Genomic DNA, 23,798 nt, shown 5'->3' on the forward strand with positions numbered 1-23,798 from the left:
TCCCAGGAAACTCCTTGTGCTGCATGGCCCAGGACTGCATGCGGTCTGGCCTCGGGGGATGGTTTTCCCTTATTTCAGCTATCGCTAAAGAAAGGGGCATTTAATTGTTCCCTCATTTAGCTTGAATGGATCATCATTCCCTGCAGCTCCAGTGAGGTGGTCTGAGTGCCCAGCCCTCAGAATAACAATATTATTGTCCCCATTTTTACATGGGTGGAAACATAGGTGCAGGGGAGCAAAGAGCCTGATCCTGAGCCCCTATAGTTCCTGGTTATCAGCGTCTCTCTTCCCCCACACTGTGCTGGTTCAGCTGGGCTAGCTATCCTATAGAGGAGATGCAGCTCCAACCATTCTCCTCCCCTCCCATCTGCTCCAGGGGGAGGAGCAAGCAGGCACATCGCTTCTGCTCACCCAGATGCAAGGTCCTGGTGACCTGCACAGATTGGGTTCGTACTAGCTCTCAGCATGGGCCTCTAGGCCAAGTCATAGTCTAGCCCTTAATGATTTATCATGAAAACTTGCAAACTTTTCTTTTTCTTGCCCGTGTAACTTTCTGCCCAACTAAAACCAATGCTTGCTTCTTTGTAGCTGAATAGCAAAAATAACTATGCAAAATAAACACATGCTAAATGCTATAAATGCTAAAAAAAAAAAAAAATGCTTGTGCTCGCATTAAAAAAAATGCTGGTTTTATACTAATCATTCTAACTTAAACATAATTTACAAACTATTAAAAACGCTGCTATTGTTTTTCATACTATATCTCTTAATCACACCTTTAATTTTAAAAACCTTCTCCCAAACCTTAAATCATAGTTTACTAGCCTTTTCCATACAATTATTAAATAAATTATTTTCTATCTATTCTTCCTATATATTATTTAAATAATAATACAATACGCAAAATATCTGTATAATGCTATAACCAAAAATTCTGCTGTCCATAAAACAACTCACTACCTGTCTCTTCAGCTTAATCGTAAATTACATAACGGGCCTGGCAATCTAAGGGCTTGTCTACATCTGAAAGTTGCAGCGCTGGTGAGGGAGTTACAGCGCTGCAACTTAGGAGGTGTACACATCTGCAGGGCACCACCAGCGCTGCAACTCCCTGTTTGCAGCGCTGGCCGTACTCCCGTTTTGTCTCGGGTGTAGAGGATCCAGCGCTGGTGATCCAGCGCTGGTAATCAAGTGTAGACACTTACCAGCGCTTTTCTTGACCTCCGTGGAATAAGCAGGTATCCCAGCATACCTGAGGAAGCCTCTGGTAATCAAACTGGTCTCCTTCCCCAGCTTGCTCTCGCGTTCCCCGAACCCCCGAGCAAGCAGGTCTCCTTCCCTGCGGTTTGCAGGGGGATTCGGGGAACGCGAGAGCAAACCGCGGCGAAGCTGGTCTCCTTTCCCGGTTTGCTCTCGCGTTCCCCGAACCCCCGAGCAAGCAGGTCTCCTTCCCTGCGGTTTGCAGGGTGGTTCGGGGAACGCGAGAGCAAACCGGGAAAGGAGACCAGCTTCGCCGCGGTTTGCTCTCGCGTTCCCCGAACCCCCCTGCAAACTGCAGGGAAGGAGACCTGCTTGCTCGGGGGTTCGGGGAACGCGAGAGCAAACCGGGGAAGGAGACCAGCTTCGCCGCGGTTTGCTCTCGCGTTCCCCGAATCCCCGAGCAAGCAGGTCTCCTTCCCTGCGGTTTGCAGGGTGGTTCGGGGAACGTGAGAGCAAACCGCGGCGAAGCTGGTCTCCTTTCCCGGTTTGCTCTCGCGTTCCCCGAACCCCCCTTGAAGCCGCCCAACAGCGCTGCAGTGTGGCCACATCTAACACCACTTGCAGCGCTGGTTGCTGTAAGTGTGGCCACTCTGCAGCGCTGGCCCTATACAGCTGTACTAATACAGCTGTAACAACCAGCACTGCAAAATTTTAGATGTAGACATGGCCTAAGCTTGCCAGGCCCAAAAAAAAAAAATTATAAAAGCTAGCTAACCCCCCTTAATAAATTACAAGCAGCCAATAAAAAAAAAAAATACTACTCAAAAACACGGTAGCCTAAACTTTTCCCCTATCTCTTTTCCTCTGCCTCAAAGCAAAAAAAACCCTGCTCCAAACCAATCAATACTACCCAAATAACAAAAACATAACATTTTACACTTACCAGTCAAATATTAACACGCAAAAATATTTATCTAAATATATATAAAAATTTGTAAAATGTATATAAAACAAAATCTTGTATACCAAAATACAAGCTCTCCTTTTTCTGCAAAATAAAACATTTTTCCTTATCCCTATCAGGCTGTTAATTAACTCTCAGCTAAGCAAACCCAATATTTCAATAACAGCTTGCTTCTTTGTAGCTGTATTTTTCTCAGAGAAGGTTTTTAAAATTTTTTTTAGAAATAGCTACTTTCTCATTGTGTAACTTTGCCTGAGAACTGCCAAGCTATGTCGCTTCTAAAGTACGCACCATGCAGTGTGTTACTGCTTCCTCTCTGGGTAGGTTCTGTCTACTCACAAGGATATGTATGCAATATAACAGTGGGGGAAACTAACTCTATCAAAAAATCCTAATGGTTTGTAATAAGGCAAGACCTGCTGCCAGCAATGTATCTTCTGAAGGTCTCCTTTGCGCCACAGCTGCTCCAGTTTCTCTTGCTAGTGCTCTCATCCAAACCACACACAGCGTAAAGAAGCAGCGGGTTAACCAGTAATGAATAAAGACTGTTGGCTAGACTGTGGCCCTGTTTTGTTAATGCTGACCCTATTGATTTTTCTACAGGCCTTGCCTTATGTGTGTCTCCTCATTGCGATGCTCTTCTTCATCTATGCCATTATCGGCATGCAGGTAACATTTTGGCTTCAATATCTAAAAATCTAAGATTTGCCATGCTGATGCAGAGCATTAGACAAGCTATTGCTACAGCCTGCCTCCAGCAGTGGGCCTGTTTCAGAGTAAGGTGAAGAGCTCTCCGGGCACCAGAATAGGAGAGGTGCAGAGAAGGCATAAAGTCACCTTTGCCACCACCCCAAGGTCCTGCGCCAAACAGCGCTCAGACGCACTGACAAATTGGGCCCTGGGTGTCCGAAATGAGTGGTTTTTCCATATGATATTCCTCGGGGATCCAGTGCAGCCCTGGTGTTAAGCAGAAGTAACTCTGATTGAAATCAATGAAAGTTATACCTACATATGCTAAAGCTGAATTGGCTCCATCAATTTTGGGGACAGCCAGCTTGATTTGCATCCAAGCCATCTTCTCTTCTGTTTGACATCTTTCCTGCTCCACTCCTGCCTCCACAGTATATGATACACCCATTTTGCACATCTGCTGAATGTCAACTTGATGCAAGTTACATTACCACCCTCTCTAACATCTGCTTTATGCCCAGTTATGCCAACTGTGCTGCTCTCATGCATCACTGCTGACTTGCGACCAGAGATTCCCGGGGGAGCTCACTCCAGGCTGATTGCTTTTGTTTTCTTTTGCAGGTATTTGGAAACATTGCACTAGATGATGATACCTCAATTAATCGACACAACAACTTCAGAACTTTCTTGCAAGCCCTGATGCTATTGTTCAGGTAAATAAAATAAAATCTATGAACTTTTAGGTTTTCCACATGAGTAATAAATAAGTTTCTGTCTTCATGTGCCAGTTTAATTGCTGAGGTTATTTGAGTTACAGAAGTCCTCCAAGCGCAGCAGTTGTAGTGAACCATACCTCCCTCCATTTTCTGTTCCTCCTGGTTAGAGCTGTACACATCAGCTGGGAATGTATCTGCCAGACATTGCACACAAATTTCATTTCATGTGAGTTTATACCACTCAGAGTTTGCTGTTTTGAGAGATTCAACTTAATGGTTATTTTTGCATCATGAGCAACTTGAAATTTGATATTTCAAAGCTACTTGTGATTCAGAATGAATCCATTTCCCCTTGGGCTCATTTGCGTTGGAAAAGGAATCCGCTTTTAAGTGAATTGTAGCAATATTTTCAGCCATCTGTTGCCTTTTCTGTAGTTCTAACAAAAGGAGAAAAAACAACCCTCAGCATTTGGTAGCTTCACCTTGTATTGTGTATATTTCACTTATAGCTGTGTGTGCTATATGTTATGCACAAGAAATGGTTAATTTTTGCATAAGGCTACTGCTTCCACAAGCCTCTAGCACCAATGTCAGGGGCTCAGGCTTTGGTCAGCCAATGAAACTTTATTCTGATGATGTAATGCTTGTAACTGGATATCCTGCTAAGGGTCTTGATTAATGAAGTGTGTGCAGAGCCAGACAGACATGAAATTAGCTCACTCTGGTTTGCTTATGCAGTTTAAAATAATCTGATTGAAATTAATCTCTTAATGTCTGGGAGATTAGCACTATATGTGAAAGAAAGCATAGAATCAAATGACGTGAAAATCTTAAATGAACCAAACTGTATCATAGAATCTCTATGGATAGTAATTCCCTGCTTGAATAATAATATAGCAGTAGGGCTATATTACCGACCACCTGACCAGGCTGGTGATAGTGACTATGAAATGCTCAGGGAGATTAGAGAGGCTATTACAATAAAAAACTCAGTAATAATGGGGAATTTCAACTATCCCCATATTGACTGGGTACATATCACCTCAGGACGGGAAGAAGAGAGAAAGTTTCTTGACACCTTAAATAATTGCTTCTTGGAGCAGCTAGTCTTGGAACCCACAAGAGACAATTCTTGATTTAGTCCTAAGTGAGGTACAGAATCAGGTTCAAGAGGCGAATATGGCTGGACCGCTTGGTAATAGTGACCATAGTATAATTAAATTTAACATCCCTGTGGTGGGGAAAACACCACAGCGGCCCAACACTGTAGCATTTCATTTCAGAAAGGGGGGAGCTACACAAAAATGAGGAGATTAGTGAAACAGAAATTAAAAGGTACAGCACCAAAACCAAAATCCCCGCAAGCTGCATGGAAATTTTTTTAAGACACCATAATAGAGGCTCAACGTAAATGTATACCCCAAAGTAAAAAAAACATGGTAAGAGAACCAAAAAAGAGCCACTGTGGTTAAACAACAAAGTAAAAGAAGCAGCGAGAGGCAAAAAGGCATCCTTTAAAAAATGGAAGTTAAATCCTAGCGAGGAAAATAGAAAGTAGCATGAACTTTGGCAAATTAAGTGTAAAAATGTCATTGGGAAGGCCAGAAAAGAATTTGAAGAACAGCTAGCCAAAGAGTCAAAAAGTAATAGCAAAAAAATGTGTAAGTACATCAGAAGCAGGATGGGGGGACACTGAATGATCAAGATGCTAAAGGAGAACTCAAGGATGATAAAGCCATTACAGAGAAACTAAACAAATTCTTTGCATCAGTCTTCATGGTTGCAAATGTGAGGGAGATTCCCAAACCTGAGCCATTCTTTTTAGGTGACAAATCTGGGGAACTGTCCCATATTGAGTCATCATTAGAGGAGGTTTTGGAACAAATTGATAAACTAAACAGTAATAAGTCACCAAGACCAGATGGTATCACCCAAGAGTTCTGAAGGAACTCAAATGTGCAATTGCAGGACTACTAGCTGTAGTCTGTAACCTATCATTTAAATGAGCTTCTGTACCAAATGACTGGAGGATAGCTAATGTGACACCAATTTTTAAAAAGGGCTCCAGAGGTGACCCCGGTAAGCCTAACTTCAATACCAGGCAAACTGGATGAAATTATCGTAAAGAACAAAATTGTCAGAGACATAGATGAACATAATTGGTTGGAGAAGAATCAGGGGATCCAATGGATATAGTGTATTTAGATTTTCAGTAAACCTTCAATAAGGTTCCTCAGCAAAGGCTGTTAAGCAAAGTAAGCTGTCATGGGATAACAGGGAAGGTCCTCTCATGGATTGGTGACTGGTTAAAAGATAGGAAACAAAGGAAAGGAATAAACGGTCAGTTTTCAGAATGGAGAGAGATAAATAATGGTGTCCCACAGGGGTCTGTACCGGGCCCAGTCCTATTCAACATATTCATAAATGATCTGGATAAAGAGGTAAACGGTGAGGTGGCAAAATATGCTGATGATACAAAACTTCTCAAGACAGTTAAGTCCCAGGCAGACTGCGAAGAGCTACAAAAGGATCTCTCAAAAGTGGGTGAATGGGCAACAAAATGGCAGATGATATTCAGTGTTGATAAATACAAAGTAATGCATATTGGAAAACATAATCCCAGCTATACATATACAATGATGGGGTCTAAATTAGCTATTACCACTCAAGAAAGAGATCTTGGAGTCATTGTGAATAGTTCTCTGAAAACATCCACTCAATATGCAGCGGTAGTCAAAAAAGCGAATAGAATGTTGAGAATCCTTAAGAAAGGGATAGATAATAAGACAGGAAATATCACATTGCCTCTCTATAAATCCATGGTACACCCAAATCTTGAATACTGCGTGCAGATGTGGACACCCCATCTCAAAAAGATACATTGGAATTGAAAAAAGTTCATAAAAGGGCAACAAAAATGATTAGGAGTATGGAACGGCTGCCATATGAGGAGAGATTAATAAGACTTGGACTTTTCAGCTTGGAAAAAAGATGACTAAATGGAGATATGGTAGAGGTCTATAAAATCATGACTGCTGTGGAGAAAGTAAATAAGGAAGTGTTATTTATGCCTTTCTCCTAACACAAGAACTAGGAGTCAAATAGGCAGCAAGTTTAAAACAAACAAAAGGAAGTATTTTTTCACACAACACACAGTCAACTTGTGGAACTCCATGCTAGAGGATGTTATGAAGGCTAAAATTATAACAGGGTTCAAAAAAGGACTAGATAAGTTCATGGAGGATAGGTCCATCAGTGGCTGTTAGCCAGGATGGCAGGAATGGTGTCTCTAGCCTCTGTTTGCCAGAAGCTGGAAATGGGCGACAGGGGATGGGTCAGTTGATGATTCCCTGTTCTGTTCATTCCTTCTGGGGCACCTGGCATTGGCCACTGTCAGAAGACAGGATACTGGGCTAGGTGGACCTTTGGTCAGATCCAATATGGCTGTTCTTATGTTCGTAACTGTAATGAAATCAGATTTTTTTCATTCTTGCCCCTGGATCATTTGGGCCAGATCCTGGCCCCTGGTATAGACATTTTTTTTTCACAGTTGCAGCAGCAATGGAGACTGAAAAGTAAGTTTAACCAGGCGGCTGAGGGTACTCCTAGAATAGGGGGAATTCCTGAGTGGCCTAGAGCTGACATTTCTAGCTCTGTTCTATACCATCACTGTAGAAGGGTGGACAAAGGTCTGGGGCCTGACTCACCTTGCACAATTTAGAGAAGTCTCATGGCTGCTCTGACTTGCACGAGGAATTGAACCAGCCCCAGGATCAGGGTCAAGGCACATGAGTCGGGTACTGTGTGGGAGGTTTTCACAGTCCATGCTGTAATAGCCTATGGAGTTTGTGAAGTTTAGAGGGGGAAAAAACAAATGGAATAACAAATATGTTAGGACTTCAGAGCTGCAGCACTTTACGCCCACTTTGCACAGCTGTAAACAGCTACATAAGATTCCAGGCAATGGAGAATCAGGCCCTCTGGCAGAAGTTATGGGCTTGATGCATCAATTATTGGGTGAAGTTCTTTGGCCTGTGATATACGGGAAGTCAGACTAGGTTATCATAATGGTCCCTTCTGGCTTTATAATCTATTAATCTGAAACTAAGTGTCAGAGGCAAGGTGGGTGAGGTAATATATTTTATTGGACCAACTTCTGTTGGTGAGAGAGACTGTCTTTTTGAGCCACACAGATCTGAAGAAGAGCTCTGTGTGTCTCGAAAAGCTTGTCTCTCTTACCAACACAAGTTGGTGCAGTAAAATATATTATCTTACCCACCTTGTCTAACATCCTGGGACCAACATGACGGCAATTACATTGCGTACAAGCCAAGTTTCAGTCATTTGATGGAAGAATATTTGGAAAAGAGACAAGAAGTGACTATTGCTGTGGGAGAAGGTACATTTGGCCGAGTGCCTCTGGGATTGGTGAATTTATTTATTTTTAAATAGCGTGTGACAGTTGGGAGTCACGTTGGGAACATTTAAGGTTATATTTACATCTGTTTCTTACTACAGGAACTGCTGCTATAAGTAACACAAGGAAAGAGAAGGGGGGAAGAAGTTAAAGAAAAACTCAGGAGACTTTCATAAAAAAGTGCATCTGTGTCATAGTGATAGGCCACAGTTCTGATGCATCCACCTAAAACAATAGATTAAGACAAAAGAGTCTGTTTATGTTTCACTTCCTCTCCACTGGATTTTCAGCAACCATCAAGGCAGAGCTGTTGGATTTGGGGCGTGGGGCGTTAAACATCTTTGATTACATTTGTCCTTTGTACTTGACTGACTTCAATTAATCTATATTCACTTTCCAGAAACAGATTAAGAGTATCCTATCTCAGCCTGTCAGATTGATTTTGTTTCCCTGTAACATGGGGGTGTGAGTAGGGGAATCTTTTTCATTTCTTTCTTTCACAAAGTTGGTAAATGAATCAGGTACAGTAAATGCCAGTGCAAACTGCTTCCAAGAATACATACGAACACACAAAAGCCAGCCGTGGATGGAAGCAAGATGTAGTTTGTAACAAAAAATTGATAAAGGAATTCAAAATAGAATTTAGAAAATGTTGTTGGAGGGTGTATTTTTGGTTAATTTGACCTCCTGTAACAGGCCCAGGTGTGCTGGGCAGAGCTCTGGTTAGCCATAATGGTGTACCTAATGGTGTACATTTCTGCAGTCAAAAGAACTCATGCTTTTGCCTTTCATTGAATCTTTGTCCTCCGTCTGTAGGAGTGCCACTGGGGAAGGTTGGCACGAGATCATGCTGTCCTGCCTCAGTAACAGAGCCTGCGACAAACTCTCCGGCCTCACCAAAAACGAATGTGGCAGTGACTTTGCCTATTTTTACTTCGTCTCTTTCATCTTCCTTTGTTCCTTTCTGGTAAGTCAGTCCCAGTCTCTGCTTCTTTTCCGTCTTATCAAACCACAGTCATCGCACCAGCCCTTGCTAACTCCTCCAGCTCCCTTCACACTTAGCACAGAGTAGGTCCCTCTTCTCCTTCCCACCTCCTTGTTTTCTGCTGCTCCCTAATGATGATTTAGACAACATTACTAGATAGTTCCATTAAAAAGCATTTATTATCATGGTGATAAAGGGTTTTAATCTCCAAAGAGATAATTTAGTAATTAGTTTAATGCACCGGTTTTTATCTTTCTCCCCAGGAGGTGGGGGGGGGTCTAATTTATGGAATTAAACATTAATCTGTTTTGGCTCAATTTTTATACGGGCTTTTGAAGAATGGGATTCGGGATCGGGAGGGGTTGGGGAGATAGGGACACCATCGGCTCTATATTGCTTTCAGAAAGCAGCAGGAAAGCACCAAGTTTGTATTTTATTTGTTGGGGGAAAAGCCTGATAATTTTACACTGATAGTGTTTGGGAAATTTTCAGTCATGAAGGTGAAAGAAGCACACCAAGCTGCTGTAGCTGATTCTTCCATTGTTCATCAGGCAGGACTGGAACTAGTCTTTTAACATAAACCATGTTTTGCAAATCCCTTACAAATACATGAAAGTCTATCCATTCCTGGAGGCTGATTCCGCCTTCAGCGATGCTGGGTTTTATGCTGACATAACTCCATCAGTGTACAAGAATGGAGAATCAGGCACACAGGGAACAAACTCAGAGATGAAGAGTTGAAATCACAGCTCTGAAACTGTGAAGGCAAATAGGATTTGTCTGTTCTAATCTACATATGAATCCTCACTACTTTTCACTGTACAGACAAGATATTGCCTTAAAATGTAAGAGCTGTTTATGAATCAGAACTTCACAAATGCAGCCAATCCCTATTACCCACAAAAGACTCCATCCAGGAAAACTACCTTCACATGGCATTTATATATTGCAGGGAGACATACCACCTCCTAGGTCACCATGAGGTCCTTTGGCCAACTGAAGCCCTTTCCTTGACATCTGGCATCTCCTTCCTCCCTGCGTGGATTAAAATTTGTAGCACCCTGGAAGCTGATAAAAGGTTACTGCTCCATTTACTGATTCCTTTAGCACTCCACCACTTTAAAGCTTTCCTTGTACAAAGAAATTCCTAACCTAACATCAGAAATCCTCTATTTTAAAGTCCATTAACGTACCTCAGGTTCTCCCCGCCCCCTCCTCCCCCGTGGAAAAACCTCACCGAATCACGCCAACTTTCACAATCAAAATGTAGTAGCAGAATGGGAGGCTGGCGTATATCTGTGACATACACATCCCTAAATGATCGTACTCCTTGAGTCAGTGCTCCCGAAAGCTCTGGGATGACATCCTTCATTCACTGGCAGGCCATGGGGAGGCCCCAGGGTGAAGAATTAAGGATAGGAAGCGGGGCTCCAAAAATATATCGTGAAAAGTAAACCAGCTGCAAAATATTTCAGGATAGACTCATTACTCATTTTTTAAAATGTACTTGGCACTTTATTACAATAAAACATGTGGTTCCCCACAAATGATTAAAGCATTATAGAGCAGTGGCCTTGCCAGCAGGGTGTGTATTTATGGTTTATTAAATTTTGTTACATCACGGAATTGGGGGAAATTATGTAATTTATTGGTTTTTAACGTTGCTTCAGGGGCTTTAAGGATGTCTGGTTTGACATCATTTTCCTTGTTTAATTTGTGCTGTTTGATATAACATGAAACTGAAAAATAGAACAACTGTAAAAGTTGCTCTGTAGCAGTTAAATAAACCTGTATAGAACCCAGCCTTGCACTGGGGACTACACAGAACTGCACCACCTTCATGGAAGAACAACCTCCCATAGCTTCCCAATTCACCTGCTGTGTCATCACAGGCACTCCCCCCTGTGGCCAACCACCTCTTCTGGGCAGTGCAGAAAGAGGAGAGGAGACAGGGTCCTGCCCCTGACTCCTACTTTGAGGCTTGGGGAGGCCGTAAAAGGTTGTAAGAGAATCATTTTCTTTGATCCTAAGGGAGGTGAGCAGATGCTCCCAACCTGAACCTGATCCAACACTCAGTGGAGTCAGAAGAAAGACTCCAATCGACTTCTTTGGATCAAGCCCCAAACTTGAAAAAAGATGCCATGGATGTGAGAACTTTAGGATTGTAATTATTATGTATGGAACAGCTAATGTGTATCAGAGAACACATAATCAGATGTACGTACTAGCCAGATGTAGTGACTTCAGTACCACAAAATGAGCCGAGTACCTTCAGGGATTATTTCATTGGCCTCAGCTGTCCTGGACTAGTCAGTGGCCTTCAGTGCCAGGCAGGCAGGAGGGTAGCTGTATGTAAGCCATCAGGTTTATGCCATGTAAACGCTCACCTCCTTCAATAGCCACCTCTTCTTGTTGGTGTTTCTGATTGAGGAGGCAGTATTAAGTGTAACTGCGCCTAATGCAGTTTGGGGATAGCAGAAGGGATCCTGAAAAAGTATAGTCTAGGAGTAACATTTTCTAAAGCGTCCAAGTGATTTGGGAGTCCAAGTCCTATGATCAAAAAAGACTTCGGTATTAAAAAACCTAAGTCCCACTGATTTTCAATCAGATTTAGTCTCCTAAGTGTCTCTTACTTTGTAAAATGGGACTTATGCTCATAAGTGACTTAAGCACTTTCAACATCCCTTCGCAGATCCTTCAGAAGGTAAGAACGGCCATACTGGGTCAAACCAATAGTCCATGTAGCCCAGTACCGTGTCTCTGACAGTGGCCAGCATGAGATGCTTCAGAAGGAATGAACAAAACATGGTAATTTTGAGTGATCCATCCCATTGCCCAGTCCCAGCTTCTGGCAGTTGGAGGTTTAGGGACACACACAGCATAGAATTGTGTCCCTGACCATCTTGGCTTATAACCATTGATAGACCTATCCTCCATGAAAGTATCACATTGTTTTTTGAACTCAGTTATACTTTTGGCCTTCACAATAGCCCATGATAATGAGTTCCACAAGTTGCCTGTGCGTTGTGTGAGGAAGTACTTCCTTTTCTTTGGTTTAAACATGCTGCCTATTAATTTCATTGGGTGATCTCTAATTCTTGTGTTATGTGAACAGGTATATAACACACCCCTCTTCAGTTCTCTGTACCATCCATGATTTTGAAGACCTCTGTCATATCCCCTGTAAATCATCTCTTTTCTAAACTGAACAGTCCCAGTTAGAGTTCTGCACAGATACAAAATTTGTATCTGCATCTGATCCACAGTCTGCAAAAATGGTCCGCAGATATCCATGTCCGCAGATGCAGATATCCGTGGATTTGCAGGGTTCTTTTCCAGTCATTTTAATCTGTCCTTGTATGGAAACTGTTCCATACCCCTAATCATTTTTGTTGCCCTTCTCAGCACCTTTTCCAATTCCAATAGATCTTTTTTGAGATGGGGCAACCAAAGTGGATTGCAATATTCAAGGTGTGGACATAGTACGGATTTATATAGTGGCATTAAGGATATTTTCTGTTTTATTATCTATCCATTTCCTAATGGTTCCTAGGATTCTGTTTGCATTTATGACTGCCGCTGCATAGTGAGCAAATGTTTTCAGAGAACTATCCACTGTGACTCCAATATCTCTTTCTTGAGTGGTAACAGAAATTTACCACTAATTTAGACTCCATCATTTTTGTATATAGTTGGGATTATTTTTTCCAGTGTGCATTACTTTGCACTTAGCTATGAATTTCATCTGCCATATTGTTGCCCAGTCACCCAGTTTGATGAGATCCCTCTGTATCTCTTCACATTCAGCTTTGGACTTAATTATCTTGAGTAATTTTGTGTCATCTGCAAATTTTGCCAACTTACTGTTCATCCCCTTTTCCAGATCCTTTATTAATACATTGAACAGCACAGGTCCCAGTACAAGATCCTTGCTGTTTTCCTCTCTCCACTGTGAAAATTGACCATTTATTCCTACTCTTGGTTTCCTATCTTTTAATTAGTTGCTAATCCATAAGAGGACCTTCCCTCTTATCCCGTGACAGTACTTTGCTTAAGAACCTTTGTGGTGGGTCCTTGTCAAAGGCTTTCTAAATGTCCGGGTGCACGTATCAGCTGGATCACCCTTGTCCACATGCTTGTTGACACCCTGAAAGAATTCTAGTAGATTGGAGCATGGGATGAGAATAAGGATTCCTGGATTCTGTTTTCCGCTTTACCAGGAGGTCAAGTCAATTCACTTTTCTGTGCCTCAGTTTCCTTGCTTGTAAAATGGGGTTAGTAATACCATGTAAATTGGAAGAAAGGTCTAAAGAGTGATTAATTGGCATTCATATAATATATTACTGTGGCAGTAAGTTAGGGATTGGGGATGTCTTCATTAGTGGGTCATGAGTAACAGCAATAGCACATCCTGTACATGATCCCCCAACCAAAGATCCACCCCCTGTTCCTCACAAGTACGGAAGGATGCAAGGTTCTTTTAAACAGCACAAACTCAAACCCCAGACTTAATTGCCTGGTTTTGTTTTAATGACTTGCAGGTGCTGCTGAGCTGGAGACAGCTACATTCTGTTTAATTTGGTTGATCACAAGTGGAGAGCTGGCAAACTGCTCCGCTGCACTATTTCCTGGTGCGCAAATGTCATGCCACGAAGCAGCACCCCCATCAGCATATCAGCGCCGGGAATAGAGAGCGGAAATATAGAAAGCTGCCTTGTGCTTCTCAGGTCTTTATCCGGCACAGGGGCATCACCTCCACCTTTTGGGTGGGAGAAACTAACAAGATCTTGTCTGTCTTTTGTGACCTTCCTAGCCTACCTTCTGAGCCCAGTTCAACTCCTGCTGAAGTCAGTATGAGGTTTTCCATCGACTTTAATAGACGTTGGGTTGGACCCTTATCTCTCAGGAACATTTGCCAACCTGTGTATTAAGATCTTGCCATTGGAGGCAGAGGCCTTTTGCATGCTATACTTCTCATCCCTGGGGTCCCTTTGAGAAGTCTCATCTCTGAGATCCTAACAGAGGAGCTCCAGGTTCAAAACCCGTTCATCTGAGCTGCTGTGTCTTGAGTTGCTCTGATCCGAGCAGCACTGGGAAATGTTCTCAGGAGAGGAGCTGCGTACATCCAAATGATGGGTTAGTTGATTGGAGCACTTTCTGCCTGTATTATGAATAAGGAAACAATGTTTCTCCAGAGAGAGAGAGTGAGTCACCTTGTACCAGTTATGCCTGGGATTGTATCATGCTGCATAACTGCCTCAGTAACGGAGAGAGACGTTTCCTGTTGCAATAATACACATGTATTGAATTTCACACTGGCGAAAGGTGCTGGATTAGCAGCCCTGGAGAACAAACTCCTCTCTTTATTCACTGCAGCAAGTAGAATGGGAAGCAGTGTCCCAGTGTTCCCCAGCGCACTTCAGTCCTGCCAGGCAGGGACTGTCTTTAGGCGATGAGAAGGAACTTTACTCTCCTGACCCATTCAGTCCTTGACTCTCTGTGGAGGGGGTCATAAAGGGAGCATAAGGTAGTGTGCTCACCACCTGTGGTGTCCCCTTGCATCAGGGTGCGAAGCTGCAAGGGGACATTGTTCCCAGCACCTCCTACTGGCCATCTGCTTCTGGCTGGGCCTTCTGTGGCTCAGCCCTCTGTCCCAGTCATAAAGTCCAAACAAATCCAGTGTAATAATTCTTTGGCCTCACTCAGGCCAAACTAGTAGCTACTACTTCTCCAGCAGGTTTCACCATGCTGCCTGCCTCCCTCCCTCCCCCAGGGACTCTGGCACTTTATCTCTGGGGTCGCTCTCGTCCCATGGGAGCCTGACCTGCCTTCTATCCATTTGTCACATTCTGGGGTGCAATCCAGACCAGTGAGGGGTTGCACCATCACCTGCCATGTACCCCTGGTTGCCTCAGTGCTCTGCTGCATGCAGATGACACCCTGAGGGTCTATGCCCTACACATCCCTGGATCAGCAACTCTGACCCCAGCAGCCTGCCTACAGCCCCACCCTGGCTTCCCCCAGCGTTGGTTACTACTAGCAGGGTGACCCCAACACACTCCCAGTCCCATATGCTCTGCAATGTCCTGTCCTCTCCTGCAATATTCAGAGGAACAATCAGGTCCATTTGACCCTTTAAAGAGAGAAAATCCAACATCTTATCACTCAAACTGGAGTTAACCAGCACTTTAGTTCTAACACAGCACTGCTGGTTTAAATTAAAAGTAAAACAAGTTTATCATTTACAACTTAGAAGATGGGATTTTAAGTGATTTCCAGTATGAGAGAAAAAGTTAAAAATGGTTACAAGAAAACAAAAGTGAAACATGCTTTCTAGTAACTAAAACTCAACCTGGCAACATTCAGTGTGGGTTCACAATGGCTTTTCTCACCCACAGTCGTCCAGCAGGACAGCTGAACCTACCTCTCCCACCCCCCCGCTCACCCCAGGGTCAAGATCTTCTCTGGAAGACCAAAGTGCTGGTTCCTTTATCTTCTTAGGAGAACTTGAGTTCCTAGCCTCTTTCTTTTATAGTCTAGTGAACATCTGAAATGGATTCTTCTGAAGGTTGTCCCCCAAAGTAAAGTTTATTCAATCTGTGAGGAAGGCAACATGAAGTCTAGTGGTGAAGGACGCTCCATGCTGTTTGCGAAAATGCAAATTGTTCTGTTTCTTGCAATCTCTTCCCCTTCTTAGACTGATGGGCCTGTTTACTGCATATGTGTAAATTAAGGTAACCCATGTTCCTTTGTTTAGGACAAACCTGTTTAACACTTTTACCCCGGCCAGGCTGTCCGGTCTTGAACATGGGCCAGTATCATCATACAGAGGCAATTCAGAACTTGCCCTATAATATTATACATACATTTCATCCTGACATCATTGATCAGTGAGCAATTACTTTGTGCAGTGCTACCTCATAAGGTACAAAGACTATTAAAATAGCGTGTAGGGTGTGGATACAGGAGTTCTTAGGGTCACACAGTTGTACGGCCTAGCTCAGGACTTTCCCCCACAGGAGTCTACTCTGCTCCCAATGAGTTTCTTCTGCCACATCACGCTCCTTCTTCCTCTCTCCCACAGAGCCAGTTTCTACCCGTAGGGCTCTGTGGGATGGAGGTCTATGCCCATTCTCATCTCAGAGCCTAATAACAGGAGCTCTGCCACTGCTTCCCTTCTCCAGATCCGGACAGTTCTCTTGGCATTCTCATTGTCAACTCCAAGCCCTCATTTAGGGCCTGCTCCCACATAGACCTATTCTATCCCCTGTGGGCTCCTTCCAACCTGCGCCAGCTGCATGGCTTCTCTAGAGAGAGCACCTTTTCTCTCCCGCTTCCTTCTAATCAACGTGCCCTTTATTCTGTTCCAGCAGCCTCTTTCTAGCTAAAGTTGCTCCCTTTCTCATTAGCAGAAGGGGCATCACCTGGAGCACCTGATTGCTGCCAGGTGTAGCCCACAAGGTTTTCATGAGTCAAGTAGGCCCTAATTCTCCTGAAGAGCCATTGGCCCCATGACAGATTAGTGCCCTTTGCGGTGTTGGGCTTTGTGATGCGCATGTCTGGGAAATGGACTTGGACCAGCAGCTCTTTTTATTTGGGCCACTGATCATCCTAAAACATCCTTAATGCTGCCAAAAAGAATGGGCCACATGGAGTTCCTGATCCTGGCTGTGCGGCCAGGAAGAAAAAACTAAGCCAGCATATTCTAATGTTATTTCTTGACACTCACAGCAGACTTCTAAACCAGGAGTTCTCAAAGGTTCTCTACCCAGGACCCCCCAAAACAATCAGTGGTGATGGTTCCAATCCCACAATCCTTTGCAGTCACATCCTATGTCTCTTTGGCAATTTTGGGCTGGGGGGTGTCTGATGTGGGTGGTTGATGGGGTTGGGTTTGTGAATTCTGGCGAGGAAGGTGGGTGCTGCTGGATGGGAACCCACCTGAGTGGAGAGCTGCTGGTACTGGGGAGACACTGCTGGAGGGGCAGGAGCTGTTGTCTGGGGATGCTGAGGCAGAGATGGGTGGTCTAGAGTGGGGTTATATGGAGTGGAGGGGAACATGCTTCTGGGCATTGGTGGAAGGGTTGCAGTTTCTGTTAGTTGCAAGGATGGGAGGGGTGCGTCCTCTTCTTCCTTGCCTCTCCGTGTGTCTACACTGTGTTTTTCTCCTGCAGTGACTGATGCCTCAGGAAAAGGGAAGGGCATTTAGCCTGTGGAGTCGGGTTGGGCAGGTCTCCTGTTAATATGCTACTATTAATAAATGAGGAGCTATGATTACAGGCCCCAAAGGAGTATTTCTCCAGTTCTTCCTGGCCTGAAGGGGGAATAGTGGCTGCAGTGCCATATCGGGAACTGGGATTGTTTAGTCTGCAGAAGAGAAGGATGATGGGGTATTTGATAGCTGCTTTCAACTACCTGAGAGGGGATTCCAAAGAGGATGGATCTAGACTGTTCTCTGTGGTGGCAGATGGCAGAACAAGGAACAATGGTCTCAAGTTGCAGTGGGGGACGTTTAGCTTGGATATTAGGAAAAACTTTTTCACTCAGAGAGTGATGAAGCACTGGAATGGGTTACCTAGGGAGGTGGTGGAATCTCCTTCCTTAGAGGTTTTTAAGGTCAGGCTTGACAAAGCTCTGGCTGGGATGATTTAGTTGGGGATTGGTCCTGCTTTGAGCAGGGGGTTGGACTAGGTGACGTCCTGAGGTCTCTTCCAACCCTGATGTTCTATGATTCTATGAAATGAGGATGAGGGTGCAACCAAGATTAAAAACTGGGGGACTTGAAGACAAACATAGGGATATGGAGAAACCCCACCTCCCACAAAGCAAATAACTGTATTCTCAACTTGCAGCTTCATTCTTCCCCCTTCTTTAGTTACACCTCTTACATCGAATGCACAAGGTAAAAGGCCAGTGTGTTTCTTTCCTCCCTGACCCCAACATCCTTTTCCCCCTGTGCAGATGTTGAACCTGTTTGTGGCCGTAATCATGGACAACTTTGAGTACCTGACACGAGACTCTTCCATCCTAGGACCCCACCACCTGGATGAGTTCGTTCGGGTCTGGGCTGAATACGACCCAGCTGCCTGGTATGTGCACAGCATATATCTATATAGACAATATATAGAGAGACATAATCCATATACTGGTTTTAATGTGACTGCAAGTCCACAAGGAAAACAAAATCCAGAGGTGAAAAGAGCTGTGGAGATGAACATTGCAACCCAGATTCACTATGCACTTGAGATTAACAAACCTGTTGTAATTACAGGGGAATTTCCTTTTAGCTGACATGGGAACCAGAAAAGAGAGAGAACTCAACCCCTTAACAGTGCCAGAAAAAGAAATGGGCCCGATGCAAACAGAGTGCCTAATCCTAGCTCCATGGCCATGCAGAAAAGGCATTTATTATTTCTGGAAACACAACAGAACACCATTGGTTTTCATTTCCCAATGTGAAGGGGAAAGAAAGTGGAATCTCTCACCATCTTAAGTGTGTTAGTTAACACTTGAAATTAAGTTCTCCAAAACCCAGTCTAGATACACAAAGATTATGCAGCATTTGTTAATAGACAAGAATTGCCTTAATCACTTAAAATAACAAAATACCGCAGCATGTATTTGTTTTGCGGTCATGGGAAACCAGTGAAGCTTTCTTTTCACGTTTTCAAGGTGCCATTCCCCCCTAAAGAGCGTGGCCCTGATTTGCCACCACTTTACATGTTGAGTCATCACTTTCAGCTGGGCAACAGGAGTGGAGAATGCTACCAAATCATAATTCTCCACTCACACCCGGTAGCATTTTACCTCCACTCTGGACAGGTGTACGGGACAACATAGGTTGCAAGGCAGTGGGGGAAGGACTGAATATTTGTTATTTGTTATAAGCATTGGTTTGATTAAACATACAACTTAAATAGAGAAGACGCATCAGATGTTTTGATCCTGGAAACATCCACTGAATGGCAGCAAGTTACAGATGAACTCTTTTTAAGAATACATTGTTGTTTGGGCAAGAGGTTGAAAGCTGAGACATGTAAAGCAATAAAGAGAAGAAAAACCAATAAGCCTAACTTCTCTGAGCCTTTCAATTCCCAGTGAATCTCCAATAAATCATCCTTGGTATACAGGCTTGTTAAGGGGAAGGGTTTTTTTCTCCCAGCCAGAAAGTGAGGTTTTCAATGAAATCTGCCTTGGGTTTTTTGTTTTTTAATCCAAATACAGTAGTGGAGGAACCTACCACAACTGGCCAGGTCCCTCGTGGCAGGAAACACTGCAATAAGAGGAGCAAGAGAGTGTTACCACAGACCAACGGGTCAGGCTGGAAGAGTTTTAGGGTAGAGATGAAGTGGAGGTTGGCTCCCACAAGGTTGCCTTGTTACCAGATCTGGAGCAAAGTTTGCTTGAAAATATTGCAACAAATGTAGGGGAGAAAAGCATTCTGTTACGTGCCACCTTTATGACAAAGCAGGACACTTAGCCACTACAGAAGGCTTTAAAGGGGCGAAGCGAGCTCCTGAAGGTTTTAGATGCTCTGGGGTGCAGTCAGAATCATTTCCTTGATCTTTCACAGACTTTGGAAATTATTTATTGGGGACAATTTTTTTTTACAAACTACCACCTAATTCTTATCCCACATCTACCCCACAAAGCCAACGGGCAATGCGATTCCCACAAAATACAGCTCTCTTGTGAAAAGGCTTCAGACTTGTACATCTACAACACACAAGCTGCTTCCAACCCCTTTATGCTTTTCGTCCTGTTTTTGTTCCCCCGCAAGCAGAGCTGAAGATATAGGGGAAATGTTTATAGACATGAACTTAAACCCCTAATAAGAAAAAGCAGCAAAGAATCCTGTAATTACGTGCATCTGAGGAAGTGGGTATTCACCCACGAAAGCTCATGCTCCAAAACGTCTGTTAGTCTATAAGGTGCCACAGGATTCTTTGCTGCTTTTACAGATCCAGACTAACATGGCTACCCCTCTGATCCCTAATAAGAATGCACTTAAGCTGGTTTAAATCAAACTTAACTAATTTGGTTTAATATAGTAGCTTTAGTACAGTGGGTAAATCTGTTTAAACATAATTTATACTATCTCAAGTGCATCCGCATTAGGGATTTGAACCAGTATAACTAGATTTTAGTTAGTGCAAGTTTCTAATACAGACCAGTCCTTATATATTATTTTTCATTTGCAAATCCTGTCCACTTTCTTACCACTGATGGGAAACTCAGTGAGCCTGAAAATTTGGGAATGTCCATTCTCCCTGTAACAAATAACTTCAACTCCCATGAGCACCAATGAGATAAATTATCTCTGTACAAGAAAAAACACTCATGTGCTTTTCCTAAGATTCAGAAGCTCAGACCATTGGGGTTATAAGGAGGGTGTTTTCTGCATAATTTCCTCACTCTTCTGATTCTGAAGTGAAAGATTAAAATGGTTTAAAATGACACTTATTTTTAAAAAGTAATGAATACACACTGTCACCCATGAAGATCAGGGAGCTTCATTCTCTAATTTACTCCATTTTTGCACTCGTGTGACTCCATGGACTTTGGTGGAGTTACTCCCAAAGTGCAACTGTGTAAATCAAAGGGGAGTCAGGACTTTTGATATCTTAGGCCTTGAGCCTTCAAAAACGTGCCTTTGCAGAATTTTACACATGCAAGTAGTTCCATTGAAGTCTCATACCTCAACTAAGCATATTCTTAAGTGTTTGCAGGTTTGAGGCCTAAAATATCAGTGATTTACACTTTCTGAGATAAGACCTTTTCTTCATAATGCAGGTATTTACATGTCATGGGGAATAATAGATAATCATAATAATGTGAATGAAAGGGGATTATATGCAGTGTGATCTAGATTGAGGCAGACTAGATTATTATTCCTACTTTTATCGATGACTTACTTTGTGACCTTTGTCAAGCCACTTAACCTCTGTATGCCTCAGTTTGCCCATCAATAACATAATAATGCCTTATCCACCTTTGTAAGCTATCTGAGACTCCTAGATGAAAGGCGAAGTGTGAGTGCAAAGTGCAAATATTATGATGTATAGGGTAATAGTTATGTATTTATTTTAATATTTTATGTCTTTAAAATATTATCTTCAGTGTCACCATCATTCTCCTGGTTATGATGTCTTTAAACTTTCTTGGGGGGAAATAATCAAAATGTTGAGAAAGAGGTAAAAGCAGAGGAAATATTACTATTGTTTTTAAAAAGTATTTTGCTAAATAGAAGGTAAATATGGTAATGCTGATGGATTAAAGGATGGTAGAAACACCATACATCAGAGAGAGAGAGAGAGAGAGCTATGAACCCTACTAATCTGGTTCTGGAGAAAATCTATCACATGCAAACTGATACTGACAAATGGCAATCTCACATTAATTATCAACCACTTTTAGTCATTTTTAAAAATAATAGCATTGAACTTCAAGATGACCTGCAAAATAAAATAAGATTGGATGTATGCAGGGCTCGTGCAACCCATTAGGTCACCTAGGTGGTCGCCTAGGGCGCTAGCATTTGGGGGGCGGCATTCGGGTCCTTTGGTGGCGACTGCGGTAGCCGGATCTTCAGCTGTCCCAGTCGTGGTCGGCATTTAGATGGAGGGAGCTGAGGCAGGGGGGTGCAAGGAGGGCAACCTGCAGCAAGTAAGGGGTTGGCGGCACGCAGGGGAACTCCCTGCCCCAGCTCACCTCTGCTCTGCCTCCTCCCCTGAGCATGCCGCCCCGCTCTGCTTCTCTCCCTCCCAGGCTTGCTGCGCCAAACAGCTGATTGGCACCACAAGCCTGGGAGGTGGAAGAAGTGGAGCAGCGACGGTGTGCTTGGGGAGGAGGCAGAGCAGAGGTGAGATGGGGCGGGGAGTTGCTGCACAGCTCCCCAGATTGAGGGCAGCTGCTGCGGGGGTGGGTGCCTCGGTGGAGAAGGGGCGGAGAGCTGCCACAGGGCTAGGGAGGGGCACAAGGTGGAAGTTTCGCCTAGGGTGCGAAACATTCTTGCACCCGCCCTGTATGTATGGCCTTTTTTTTTTCTTTAAGATGTATAAAGAAGGCCTGAAAGGTTCTGTATTTTTCTTTTGAAGAGTTTTTACTATGTGTTCCTCCCCCCCTTGGAAATATTAGCAATGTCAAGCCTTGTATTTCCTCTTTTGTCAGAGTCCTCCTTGGATGACTAGAAGTGTGTACTGTAAGTGTTTTCAGCTCTTAATTGAAGGAGCAGGGTTGTGGGATCCCTAACAAGAAGAGCTTCTCTCACAAGCAACTGAGATAAATAGGTGCTAACAATGGCAAACAAAAACCAAAGAGATTTCAAATGCCTAAATAAGAATAAGTTCCACTGTCAATTAATCATGGTTCACTACAGTGGCATTTGTCATGCCAAAAACACACTAGCTCTTCCAGTCATCCACAGAGTCTCCCAGGGTAGATATATTTCGGGGCTTGTCTATGCACAGTTTTTGCACTGACGGAACAATATCGATTTAGAAATTTCATTAAATTCACCAAAGGTAAATGCCACTATACAGGGCCAGCTCTAGCCATTTCGCCACCCCAAGCACGGCAGCATGCCATGGGGGGCGCTCTGCCGCTCGCCGGTCCCGCGGCTCCGGTGGACCTCCCGCAGGCGTCCCTGCGGATGCTCCACCGGAGCCATTGAACCAGCGGACCCTCCACAGGGAAACCTGCGGGAGGTCCACCGGAGCCGCCTGCTGCCCTCCCAGCAACCGGCAGAGCGCCCCCCACATGCTTGGTGCCCTGGGGCCTGGAGCCGGCCCTGCCACTATAATATCAGTATGCCACAGTTTAATATCAATTTAACTGTATTCATAGTAGTGGGTTACACCAATTGAACTGTGTAGTTTTCTAAACTGATACAATTATACCTGTGCAAAAGCTAAGAGTAAACTAGTTTGGAATTTCTAATACAAAAAGCAAAACCACGTGAAAATATTGGGGGAAAAAAGCCTTTTTTATGTATCATAAAGAAGCTAAAAAAAAGTGTGTGGGGGGGTGTATAATCCCAGTTTGCTTTCCTTTGCAGGTTTCCTTGAAGTTCGGTGCTGTTATTTATTTAGATGATTTGTCTAATTATAATTAGGAATAAAAGTAATCCATGAAGTTTCTTAATCCAGCTGCTAGATTAACTGAAAACATTTTTTTAAATAATAGAATTAACCATAAAAACAACTTTGCGATAGTCTGATTTCAGTTGTTGCTAATGGAATCTGAATTTTTTCAGTCCTAATCAGTCTCATAAGGCTCTTAAAATGGCAAACTACTGAGCTGACTGTTAATCTTCTATGTTCTTATATTTCAGACATATTAAAGAACTATAACATTAATGACTCTCATAATTAAATGCAGTGGTTAGAAGATCTTTTGTATTGCATTGTAGTTCGGACAGTAATTAAAACATCCAAGCTACGTTACGCTGTGGCTTTTTTAGAGCAACTGGAAGTTCTCACTCTCTAGATCTGAATTAAGGTGTCTACCTCCCAGAAACGAGCCTTGCTTCTAGAATGTTTTCCTCCTCCACCCTCTACCATTTGCTATGTTCTGTAGGGGAGTGATCTTTTGGAACAAGGCCTCCCTTCTTGCCTGTGCTGTTATAACTTGTGATGTTTTCTTTCCAGTTGCCGGATTCATTATAAGGATATGTACAATTTGTTACGTGTTATTGCTCCACCCCTTGGCTTAGGAAAGAAGTGCCCTCATAGGGTGGCATACAAGGTTTGGAATTTCAGAGAGTCTGTCCAGCATTTCCTCCTTTGGTTTTCCTTTTTTATTTTTTTTCCTTCCTTTTTATCCAAA

At 43.3% G+C, this 23,798-nt stretch overlaps 1 protein-coding gene across 16 annotated transcripts in view; it reads left to right on the forward strand.

Moving 5' to 3' along the window:
- The window catches only part of CACNA1B (calcium voltage-gated channel subunit alpha1 B), a 507,473-nt gene that overhangs the window by 433,845 nt on the left and 49,830 nt on the right, over positions 1-23,798 (forward strand). For all 16 annotated transcript variants that reach the window (XM_030535592.1, XM_030535597.1, XM_030535598.1 and 13 more), the window contains 4 exons: positions 2,768-2,833; positions 3,476-3,567; positions 8,804-8,954; positions 17,934-18,061. In XM_030535592.1, coding sequence (XP_030391452.1) covers positions 2,768-2,833; positions 3,476-3,567; positions 8,804-8,954; positions 17,934-18,061 — 437 coding nt within the window. The remainder of the gene's footprint in view (positions 1-2,767; positions 2,834-3,475; positions 3,568-8,803; positions 8,955-17,933; positions 18,062-23,798) is intronic.

Source organism: Gopherus evgoodei, chromosome 16, assembly GCF_007399415.2.
Source record: "Gopherus evgoodei ecotype Sinaloan lineage chromosome 16, rGopEvg1_v1.p, whole genome shotgun sequence".
NCBI lineage: Eukaryota > Metazoa > Chordata > Testudines > Testudinidae > Gopherus > Gopherus evgoodei.